At 32.9% G+C, this 13,024-nt stretch overlaps 1 protein-coding gene across 1 annotated transcript; it reads left to right on the forward strand.

Annotated features, from left to right (window-relative positions):
• Positions 1–507: 507 nt before the first annotated feature.
• Positions 508–3,322, forward strand: LOC146901517 (uncharacterized). The gene has a single exon (XM_085733369.1). It carries the CDS (start codon positions 625–627, stop codon positions 2,887–2,889), a length of 2,265 nt encoding a protein of 754 aa, XP_085589495.1. The 5' UTR covers positions 508–624; the 3' UTR covers positions 2,890–3,322.
• The last annotated feature ends 9,702 nt before the right edge of the window (positions 3,323–13,024 follow it).

A 13,024-nucleotide genomic window follows, 5' to 3' on the forward strand; every position in this document is an offset into this window, starting at 1 on the left:
AAGATACTTTTTAAGCTTTTAATGCATTGATTACACGACTATCAATATATTTGCTTGATTAACCGGTGCCCTGGGCACTAGTTAACATGACCCTAAACACAAATATCCTTTCCTTTTAATTTCTTCCTCAAAATAGTCAAGAAAATTATTGTACTTGAATACAAAACCGATTAATAGTAATTATTAAAAATAAATAAATAAATCCAACAAGAATAATAATGGAAAAAGAAAACCATATAGAAAGAGAAAAAGTAAGAGACAAGGACAAAGTAAGACCCACCAAAACAACCAGAAAAAAACAAAGACAAAACCACATAAAAACCAAACCCATCAGCGCGTGTACACCACCCCCAAATCATCACGTCTAAAGTTCCACACGTGGCACTTCCATTCCATCACAACCTCGTTACACCTGCATCACACAAGTTAATGTTCCCCACGCGCAGAATGTCAGCGCGTGAAAAAGCTAACTCTCTTCACTCTCATTCGCTTTGCCATTTCAGTCTCACACAAACAAATACACACATAACACACTCTTCTTCTTCTTCCGATGAAGATGAAAAAAAACCAAACCACAAAAAAAACATAACAACGTTAAAAACTTAACGGTGTTTTATTTCACCAATGGCGGCTACTACAAATACAACGACGGCGGCGTTAGATACGAATTCTTCAGAAGAAGCAACGGCGAAAGCTATTCAAAAACGTTACGAAGGTTTAGTAACGGTTCGTAACAAAGCGATTAAAGGTAAAGGAGCATGGTATTGGTCACATCTTGAACCGTTTCTAATTCAACACAACGAAACCGGTTTACCCAAAGCCGTTAAGTTACGGTGTTTTCTATGCGACGCCGTTTTCTCCGCTTCTAACCCTTCACGAACCGCTTCTGAACATCTCAAACGTGGAACTTGCCCTAATTTCAATTCCGCAGCAAAACCCATTTCATCAATTTCACCGGAAACTTGTTCCGGTGCAGGTGCGGTTGTTGTTTCTTCTCCGCCGTTGTTGGGTTCTTCTGTTCACCGACGTAAGAGAAATTCACCACCAGCACCAGCACCACCTCCGCAGCAGCAGCAGTTGTTGCAGTATGGTGTGGATCCGATGCGGGTTGTGACGCAGCAACAGCATTTGATGTTATCTGGTGGGAAAGATGATTTGGGAGCTTTGGCTATGTTGGAAGATAGTGTGAAGAAGCTGAAGAGTCCTAAAACTTCACCTGGGGTTGTTCTTCAGAAGACACAAGTTGATAGTGCTATTGATTTTTTAGCTGATTGGGTTTATGAATCTTGTGGTTCTGTTTCTTTTTCGAGTTTGGAGCATCCAAAGTTTAGAGCTTTTCTTACACAAGTTGGTTTGCCACCTGTTTTTCCTAGGGAGTTTGTTGGGTCAAGATTGGATGCCAAGTTTGAAGAAGTTAAGGTTGAATCAGAAGCAAGGATTAGAGATGCTATGTTCTTTCAAATTGCTTCTGATGGATGGAAAATTAAAGATTATGAAAATGATCAGAGTTTGGTGAATTTGACAGTGAATCTTCCAAATGGGACAAGTTTGTATAGAAGAGCTGTTTTTGTGAATGGTTCTGTTCCTTCAAATTATGCTGAGGATGTTTTGTGGGAGACAATAACTGGCATTTGTGGGAATCTAGTTCAGAATTGTGTTGGGATAGTTGCTGACAAGTTCAAATCTAAGGCATTGAGAAACATGGAGAATCAGAATCATTGGATGGTGAATCTCTCTTGTCAGTATCAAGGTTTTAATAGTTTAATCAAGGATTTTACTAAAGAACTTCCTTTGTTTCGAACAGTGACTGAGAATTGTATGAAGGTAGCTAATTTTGTCAATTACACGTCTCAAATTCGGAATAGTTTTCAAAAATATCAATTGCAAGAGTACGGTCACACATGGTTGCTTCGGGTTCTTCCAATGCGGGAGTTTGAGGATTTTAACTTTGAACCTGTTTATGCAATGATTGAGGATATGTTGAGTTCGGTTCGCGCGTTGCAGTTGGTTCTTCTTGACGAACCGTTCAAGATGGTATCCATGGAAGATAGGAATGCTAGAGAAATTGGTGACATGATTCGCGACATCGGTTTTTGGAATGATTTAGAAGCTGTACACAGTCTGGCTAAATTGGTGAAAGACATGGCTAAGGAAATTGAGACAGAAAAGCCATTAGTTGGACAATGCCTTCTCCTTTGGAATGAGTTGAGGACAAAAGTGAAAGATTGGTGTTCCAAATTCAACATTGCAGAAGCAGCAATAGAAAAGTTGATTGAAAGAAGGTTTAGGAAAAACTACCACCCTGCTTGGGCTGCTTCATACATACTTGATCCTCTTTATCTAATAAGAGACACTAGTGGAAAGTACCTTCCACCCTTTAAACACTTAACACCTGAGCAAGAGAAAGATGTTGATAGACTTATAACAAGGCTTGTTTCAAGAGATGAAGCACACATTGTTCTAATGGAACTCATGAAATGGAGAACAGAAGGGCTCGATCCGGTTTACGCACAAGCAGTACAAATGAAGGAGAGAGATCCTGTTACTGGAAAGATGAGGATTGCTAATCCACAAAGTAGTAGACTTGTTTGGGAAACTTATTTAACTGAGTTCAAATCCTTAGGAAGAGTTGCAGTGAGGTTAATTTTCCTTCATGCAACTTCTTGTGGATTCAAATGTAGTTGGTCTATGTGGAAATGGATTTGTTCTCATGGTCACTACAAGACTTCATTGGATAAGGTTCAGAAGTTGATTTTTGTTGCAGCTCATTCTAAATTGGAAAGAAGGGATTTATCAAGTGATGAAGATAAGGATGCAGAACTGTTCACCTTGGCAAATGGTGATGATGATGTGTTGAATGAGGTTCTTGTTGATAGTTCATCAGTGTAACAATTTTTTTTATCCCTTTTTCTTTTTGAGTTAATTTAATCAGCTAGGAATTTTAATTTTTTTAGGATTTATTATTGAATTCTTTCCACTTCCTTTTGTTCTTTTCTGCCATGTGATTTGAGCAACTTCCTTACCAAACTCAGCATGATTTTCAAGTTGTTACAAATTCTAAAAAGGCTGGAGAGATTGTAACACTACAGGAAGAAAAAAGAAGTGCATAATTGATTGTTGATTACAGAATGGTGAAGGATGTTGTAGGAATTCTACTCCTTTAGTAGTTTGATCAGATAAATAATATTTGTAAAGGGGAAGTTTTTGTCAGTTCTCCTTTGATTTTAAGCTTCTTTTTTTCTCACCATTCAATTTTGTAAATTCAGAAGAAAGCATGCAGCATTTGGGGTAGCCTTTGGCATAATAAATCATCTTATTAGAATCTGGTTTAGTTATATATCTATATATTTAAATATTGCATTTGTATAGTTTAGAAAGAATGGAATAGAATCTTCTAAGTTACATGTCCATTATTACATTTGTAAAATCTGGAAAGGTGCTATGCTTTCAATCACACGACTAAATTGAATCTGTCTAATTCAGCTTTCTGTCTCTAAGTCAAAGGGAAATATGGTACCAAAGACCCTATCCTAACTTAACTTTTTGGCCACTTAATTAGTCACATTGTTGATTCTTAAAAACATGCACCTTGTGTCCACATTTTTGTGTGTCAGCAGCATAATATAAACAAAGGAATCCGTTAAGTAGCAATTTGTTGCTGATGAACAACCTTAAACTTGAAGGATTCTGTAATAAAACCTTAAACTTGAAGGATTCTGTGATGCCTATGAATTATGATTAAGTTCTTTGAAGCACTGACACAGACGTCAGACAGTCAAACATGCCACCATCTGATAGACACAAATAATAATTAAAAAAGAAGTAAAGTAATTGAATTTAATCACGTGTCAATGTCGTGTTCGTGTCAAACTAAAGTGTCGATGTTGCGGTTAAGTCACTGTGGTTGAAGTTGTACTCCACTTATATAACCACCGGATTCTTTGGTACTACCGAGGGGCACAATAGTGTTACACAGCAAGCAAAAAGAGTGTTGTACTTGTCAAGAACTTCACTGTTTAGATGTTGAAAAAACTTGGAGAGACTGTCGTTGAATTATTGGTTTTTGGTAGAACTTTTTTGGCCATTATCAAGAGGGGTTAACCAGAAGAATCCAAGAAAGGGACTTCAATTATAGCTATAGTTTTTTACATGGAGTATTAATTTTTACATGAACATATAGCTATAGTTTTTTTATATAAAAATAAATGACTGAAATTGTTTGAGAGTTTAAAGGTTGCTTAATTTTTTAACTCTCTTTGGGGTTAACCAGAAGAATCCAAGAAAGGGACTTCAATTATAGCTATAGTTTTTTACATGGAGTATTAATTTTTACATGAACATATAGCTATAGTTTTTTTATATAAAAATAAATGACTGAAATTGTTTGAGAGTTTAAAGGTTGCTTAATTTTTTAACTCTCTTTGGGGTTAACCAGAAGAATCCAAGAAAGGGACTTCAATTATAGCTATAGTTTTTTACATGGAGTATTAATTTTTACATGAACATATAGCTATAGTTTTTTTATATAAAAATAAATGACTGAAATTGTTTGAGAGTTTAAAGGTTGCTTAATTTTTTAACTCTCTTTTAAAAACCTGCATAGTTTCAGACTAGGGATGGAAATGGGCTAGGCCGGGCCGGGCTTTGTAAGGCCTAAGCCTGGCCTGCTCCAAAAATTATAGGCTTGAGTCTGACCTATTACCCGTCATAGGCTCATTTTTAAGGTCTGGTCTGGCCTTTTTAAAGGCCTGATGAAGCCTGAAAGCCTATTTAAAAGCCTATTTTACACCAAAGTCTAGCAACATCTATAAGACTACTACTAAATAGGCCAAAACATATGAAGGCCTAAAACACACGAATATGTCTGCTACTAAATAACGAAATCTTACGAATGTCTAATCACACAACTATATGTGGTACTAAATAACCAAATCATATGAAGGGTTGAGTTTATGAAAAAATCTTCAACAATATCAATAATGAAAGATATATTATATATATAAAAAGCTTAATAAGCCGGCCTGACAGGCTTAATAGGCTTTTTTCTAAGCCTTAGCCTGACCTATTTAAGTAAATAGGCTTTATATAAAGCTTGAGCTTGGCCTTTTTATTAAACGATCTGGGCCGAGCTAAGCTTTAAATAGGCTAGGCCGTAGGCCCCTGTCGGGCGGCCTGGCCCGTTCCCACCCCTATTTCAGACCCAAAAATAAAACTTGCATAGTTTTTTGGACATTGATGAGTCTTTAGTAGTCAAACATAGGGTTTGATTTCAAAGGGACAGGTCCACCTAAATCTAGCTCTTGTTCTGTATCCACCTTGAACCAATCATAAATTTATTGAAAAATAATTACTAGTCCAATCCAAAAATAATATTTAAACTATATGTTTATTTTATAATGATATTTTAGTCCAATCCAATACCTAAAAATGTAAATTTTATAGAAATTAAAAACCCATTTAACCTTTTATTTTACAACTAAAAAACAACCTTTCTTTTACAAGTTAGAGTTCATTTCAATAAATATGGAAGATTTTATATAAGTTGGAATAGTCCTAAACACATGTAGGGCCTGTTTGGTTCGGCTTCTGAGAAGCAATTCTAGCCCAAAATCAATTCTCTACAGTGCCAAAAGCAATTCTAGCCAAAAACAACGTGTTTGGTTCAGCTTTTCAGAATTGCTTTTATCCTCCAAAAGCAATTATCCATGAAGCTACAAATCCTAGCTTCTAGCTTTTCTAGAATCAATTCTCCTTGAACAACGTGTATATGTTTGTATATTTTATTATTACAACATGTTATTTTACTTTATTGCACTTTATCAATTCTCATTCTTTATCAATTCTCCTTTAGCTATATCTATTTTAGTAATTATACATTCAAAAGCAATTCTACATAATTGCATCCAAACATAAATCATTTTGTTTAATCAATTCTACATAATTGTATCCAAACATAAATCAATTCTCTCAGAATCAATTCTGTCAGAATCAATTCTGTCAGAATCAATTCTATCAGAATTAATTTTCTCAAAATCAATTATATTCAAAGCTGAACCAAACGGACACGTAGACTAGTTAAAGTAGTGACCACTCTAATTATCTTAAAAAACAACTACATTTGCTTGCTGGTAACCATATTCTTCAAATTATTTATTGATGTTCCAAGATATTCCACAATTGGTTGTTATAAATTACTACAAGATATATCAAATTTTTTGAGAGGGACCAAAACAGATGAAGATTTTCGGCATGAAACAGCACAGAAGATGTTAAGAGTTGAGGAGTGATTCTTCAACAACGAATTTTTTGTTAACAACCTTGTTTCTTTTTGGTTTTCTCTTTCCTTCTCTTTAGCAAATGCTTGTCCCTACTTTACATATGGCTGTGGGGTTGAAACAAAATTTATTAAAACTAATTTGTTTGCTAAAGGCCTAAAGTCACATACCTTAAAGTCTTTAAACTGCTTCAAATAACTGTTTATTGATTTTGATGGTGCTCATAACAGTTTATTGTAAAGTTAAAGGGAAATTAGCACTGATTTTTATATACTATATTACTCGTATTTTGTTATAGCTTATAGTAGCATTAATTTAAAGGACAACATGGTTTGAAATGACAAAATAACATCATAGCAGAAACAGTTTGGTCAATGAAATTGTTGGCTTAGCAGCTACGTCTTAGATTAGGAGTTGAATCTAGCATAATCAAGTGAATTCGTAGATTGGTTTTTGAATTCAATACAAAAATTACAGTATAAAGCACAAGTAAAGTTTTGATTTGAACAAGAAACTTAACCTCAATTTCCTATATCAGAACTCTCATGTCGAATTCAACGGAAGACAAGTGAATGGGGTTACTTACAATCTCAGACAACCTTATTTAATCCCAGCTCCTATATTATAAATGATGTACCTTCATACATTTGACACATTTTAGCAAATTATATACAATGAATTTCTTCCTTAAAAAAAACCTTAATGTAAACTCTGATTCATAATATTATATACGCCATAAACACATGCACTTTAAATTGAGCTCAAAAATATGCAATAGACGTACTAAAAAATTTAACAAATCCGACTTGATATCTAAAAAAAAAAAAAAAAAAAAAAAAAAAAACTTGATATCATCAAGTTAAAATCAGAATTTAATGAATAGAGATTTGAGCATATGCTTACAAATATTCTTATTAGCAGAGTAATTTTTATAGACTAACTATATATTCTCCTCACACTATTATTATATGCTTAAGCACCAAGTCACCCGATATTGGGTTATTGATCACATCAGTACTACTAGCTTACAACAAGATTTAAAACATTACTACCTCCGTCCCGGTATAATTGACCTACTTTGGTTTTTCACACAGATTAAGAAAAGTGTATAAATAAAGGGGAAAGTGGAATATATTGTATTGGGAATGATAAAAGTAGTACTCCCTCCGTTTCAAAATGAGTGTCGTTTTAGGTGTTTACACACATATTAAGAAATGCAATGATTAAAAGAAAGATAATGGTTATTTTACCAAATTATCCTTATTAACTATTGGTTAGTTTTAAAAGTAATACTTTGAAAGTAGTGTGTAGAGTATTAATTGGAGGGTACAATTGAAAAGAAAAAGTTATTATTGCATTGGAAACTGAAAGCGACATTCATTTTGAAACAAATTTTTTTGGCTAAAGCGACACTCATTTTGAAACGGAGGGAATATTATTTAGTGTTATATTGTATTGAGAATGATGAAAGTTGTATTGAAAATTGAAATGGGTCAGTTATTTTGGGACACTTTTTTTTAGAAAATAGGTCAGTTATTCCGGGACGGAGGGAGTAATTTTTTGTAATAATTGATCATAATGCGCTTTGTATGTTTTCCTCAACAGTAAAAAACAAAGGCTAATTGATAGTGTACTCATTGTGCTCATATGTGGCAATTATGCTTTCATTGATAATGGCAAAGGATGGACCCTCTTCTCTTTTGAGAGAGAGTAGATTTGAGTTATCCATCATTTACCCTCATGAGCACAACACTTACCCATTATGGAAAAGCTGCAACTATTATTATTTCACTCGTATTTTACTGAAAATTTCTTCCTAGTAACATTTACTCTCTTGCAGTCTTGCTAACAAAATACATATAATTTGGACCAATAGTAAATGTATCTAATTCAAATTTCTTACTAACATTCTACTCACACTTTTTTTTTTGAAAGAAACATTCTTCTCACACTATTATTCACTCTTTTGCTATTTTACTTATACTTCTAATATAAGTGAAATAGTAAATGTATCTAATTCAAATTTAGACCAAATACATATAATTTGGATCGTATACTTGTTTTACTTATATTAGAAATAATTAGTAATAGATAAAAATAAATAAAATAAATGAGAACAATCTTGACATGGGCTGTGATTTCCCACAATAACAGTTTCTCACAGTTTAACATCATAATGATCTCGTTTGAAAATTTCATACTAGATGACTAATATCATTATACAATAATAAAACATGATGTAGACGAATTTGGACATTCGCATTTATTTGAGATCAAACGGTTGAGATGCAAAACTATCTGGTAAATACATCAAAACCAACTTCCCTTTTAACACCCTCTATTTTTTATTTATTTTAAGGATTGACACGCCCTCTGTTGTATGAGACTATGATATATTGTCATTATTATAGTCATAATTAATATATACATCCACGTAGCCATTTGAAATACGAATCTCTCTTTTCAGTGATGGTTTTCATATTCACATACCCACCACTCCAATGTAAACAGTGAAAAGGTAAAAAGATTAAACAAAAAAAAATGGTGCAGCCTCTACTTTAGGTGAATGAAATGAGTAGAAAAGTAGTAAGTATGATGATCACCCCCTCGTTGGGTTTTCTAATTACTCATTTAGTGGACAGACATATATCATTGTCGGCAAAGCCTTACAAAAAGCTTAGTACACTGCTTGCCAACTAAAAGTTCATTCTCTCACTTTCTTTTTTATCTCTCTTCACTATCATGCCATTGTATTGGTATAGTATATGAAATGGATAACTCCACTATATTTCATGCAGTTGAGATAACCTAGAATTCATGCATTCGTATGATTTTAGCCGTTCGATCTTAATCGGATGGTTTATATCAATTTTGTAAAACATTTTCGAACAAAGTTTAAATGTGAATCATATGATCAAGGACCATATGAACTAGAAATGCATGAGCATGATTGTGTGACTGCATTCAATTTAATACCCATATGCTACATTGCTACATGTGTTGTGAACCTCTCTACATTTGTGGTTTCAAGTGAAAGGAAATATAATGATTAGTATTGGACGACACTAGCTTTATACAAAGAATCTTCCCCTGTTCCAATGCTCTCATTATGTACCCTTTTTCTAATCTTAATTCCCTCTGTAGCTCTTACCCCCTACCCAAAAAATTAAGTGTAGAATTAGGTTTACCTGTTCATTTTCTCTAACCTCAAAACCACCATCTTCTACAACATCGATTCACTTGTAAGTTGTAACACCTTCAGATTATTAATTCGATTTTTGCTATCACTTGTAACTACCTTTACAAGAACAACATATTTAATTTATTAAAAAAATTTAGATTAATATTCAAAGTTTTGTAACTTTTAATGATAGTTTTATTTTTAAATATTCTAATTTTAATAAATTAATTATTAATATTTTTACTTTAATATCAAATTCATTTTTGTTTATTTTATATTTTTATTAGATTTCGATTTTTACATTTTGAATTATATTTCATAGAGATAATCAATAATTTATTTTCTTATTTATCACGTTGGCTTCTATCGGAGCTCATATTGAGAATAAGAATTATAACTAAAAAGATTGAATATGATAAATTTTAAGATAAACTTATCATATCCTGATATCTCATCAAACATTAAATTAAGACATAATATGATACAATTATGCTACCATATTCCTTTCTCTATTTTTTTTATAGGGGAAAAACGTATAGCATTTCATTAGATATTAGTTCAATTCAATGATACATTATGGTACATTAATAAAAGTTAGGGACCAGCAAAAAATTCTAGCTAATGTATAGCCACCTCATTCGTTTATCTTCAACTAAACTCGATATGAGAGTTTGTGAAAAATAAATTTCAACAATGATACATTCATCTAATATGGAACCAAACTCCGTGATATTGGGTTGACGGTTGTTGAAATAGTCTACAGCTATCTTGGTATCAAATTCGAAATCCACATTAACGAGTTGTAGACCATGCATCCAATTAATGGCATGAAGTAAATCCATAGCTTCTCCAAACATAATACTTTCTCCGTCCTAATAAGGTACACATTTGCTAAAAAAATTACATCTCAAAATGAATTCTACTTTCAATTTTTAATGTAATATCAAATATGAGAAACACAATGACCGACTTAAGTGATTATTTAACTTCATTAAAGGACAATTTATTTGAAAAAACCGAGTTCGAATCCTCTTTAAAACAATCATTGAATGACTGGATTTTATTTTACTTTCGACCGAACTCCGCATTAGGGTTTGTTCTTCTACAAACCCAATGGTCAAGACTCAAGACAAGAGAAATTTGAACATGATAAAATATTAGCTGACTTCGTTTGGGAAAATACTTCAGTGCCATAGCAATGGTGTCATTGGTGCCATAGAACCAATCCTGGCCGTTGATGTGTGTGGATGTGTGTGTGATGTGTGTGTGTGGTGGAGATGCAATGGTATGGTGCCATTGGTGCCATTAATGGCACCAAAGTGGAGTCCCTTGGTTTGGTATGTCATTTTCTATCCATCCCAGAAGAGCATTGATGCTGTTGACAGAAAGAAGAATACCGTTGTGACTTATGCTTCAACATGGGTACCCACACAACACCAGAAGAACTCATTCACTTCTCTTTATTACTCTCTAGTTTAAGTTTTCGTAATCATTCCACTGCACCCTTTGTTTCGTTATTTTCGCAAAAATTAATGACATCCCAAGTTTCAAACTCTGTCTCACCCCTTTTTCATCTTGCTTTTCTCTTTCACTAGTTCAAATTATTCTTATCCAGCTACTAATAATTCTGACTTTAAATTGTTTGAATATTAAGAAAATTATCTCAACAAATTAAGCAGCCATCAAATGCTTTTTACTTTTGATTCAAAATGCCATTCAAGGACTTTCTTCACATGTCAACTTCAAAAGTGTAACCAAGTGCTCAAAAACTAATTTGATGTAGTAGTTAATCTTTGCATGCAAGAAAGATTTGTTGATTTTTTAGTAACAAGAGATGATAAATTTTTATACCAATTATTGTGGCTTTTTTCAAAGTGTTATTATTTTCTTTGAAATATATGGTTGGTCTAAAACAATTCATTTACTCCCTCCGTTTCAAAATGAGTGTCGTTTTAGGCGTTTACACACATATTAAGAAATACAATGATTAAGAGAAAGAGATTGGTTATTTTACCAAATTATCCTTATTAACTATTGGTTAGTTTTAAAAGTAATACTTTGGAAGTAGTGTGCAGTGTATTAATTGGAGGGTACAATTGAAAAGAAAACGTTATTATTGCATTGGAAACTGAAAGCGACACTCATTTTAAAACAAATTTTTTTGGTTAAAGCGACACTCATTTTAAAACGGAGGGAGTATTTTATAGGCAGAGAAATCAAAGTAGACAGTGCAAAATAAGTGCTTTTGACTAGATTTTAAATAAAAAGTCATTGGACAACTCACATCTTTTAAAGTTCCATGTCTAAATTTAATTGAAAGTCCCATGTATGGACTAAAAACGCTTCTTCCCTATTAAAGACCATATGGACCACCCTAGTTAAACCCTTAACTAGGTTCTTTCCGTTCATAGTCAAAAACTGTAGTAACATTTTATTTATAACCTTAATAAAAATGCTTACCTTTTGGACAGAAAGATACGGTTTGAACAATTTGTTTGCACTGTTGTTTCACATGGCAGTATGGTACATTATTTTATTGTACCTTCCCAGTGAGAAATTTAGCTGTGCTTTAAACGTAACTTCAAAAAGTCTATGCTCTTTATGTACTATTTTCACCAGCCCCAGGCTCAACATGGTTTTCCTTACACGTCTTTGTTTGATTATAATGTGGTCCTTGTCCTTCCTTCTCATTGCTCTCATGTAAGATTAGATTATGGTACAATTTCTTCATCAACAATGTCAGATTTAATTATTTGTTCATTTTAGCCTTTTCTAGTTGTAGCTACTAGCTAGTGTTTTAAAAATATGGATTATTCCAAGTTGCACTTCTATGCATTTCTTCCATTTGAACAAATGAGAGAAAAATATTTCCAAAATGTACCTATAAAAATTGTTTGCCTAAATACAAAGAAATGAAATTGTTAATTTAGAGAACCCATAAATCACAGTTTTGTACCCTGATGGCTCAATTCGTTTTTAAAGGGTATAGCTTTTTGACTAAGTGATATATTTTAGTCTATTATTCGAGACTTCGAGTGTTTGATTACTGATAAGTGTGCATGACAAAATATTTGTCAAAAGATTTAAACTTCTTGAATGAATTTTGGTTAACTTAAAAGTTAGACTTCACGTAAAAAGAAGCATGGAAGGCCACTCAATTTAGAATCCACTCTATAGTAATCTATAGTGCCATTATATATCTCAAATTGTTTTAAATTTGAAATGAAATTTTGGGAGTATATATTATAAAGACAAAACAAAAACGCAGATATATGAAAACAAACTAGGAGCCTTAACGGGAAGCTTTGAAAATATAAATTGGTTAAATCTTAGGCAACACAACATACAAGCACATAAAAAGAAGGCTTCGAATATAAACTGGATAATTTTGCTTTCGATGGCGTTTAACCTGAGAAAATCCAATTCATACATATATGTTCTCCATCCTTTAATCAATGGCATTATAGATTACTATAGATGGATTCCAAATTGAGTGGCTTCTTTTTACGTGGTAATTTTGCTTTCGGTGGCGATTAACCTGAGAAAATCCTGTTTGAAGAAAATCCAA

Source organism: Medicago sativa, chromosome 8 (genome assembly GCF_051527215.1).
Source record: "Medicago sativa cultivar Bolivia chromosome 8, Bolivia_mono, whole genome shotgun sequence".
Taxonomy (NCBI): Eukaryota; Viridiplantae; Streptophyta; class Magnoliopsida; order Fabales; family Fabaceae; genus Medicago; species Medicago sativa.

What these genes read in the sequence shown, in the direction of transcription:
- LOC146901517 (XM_085733369.1), top strand. Translation starts at nt 625, where the DNA reads ATGGCGGCTACTACAAATACAACGACGGCGGCGTTAGATACGAATTCT.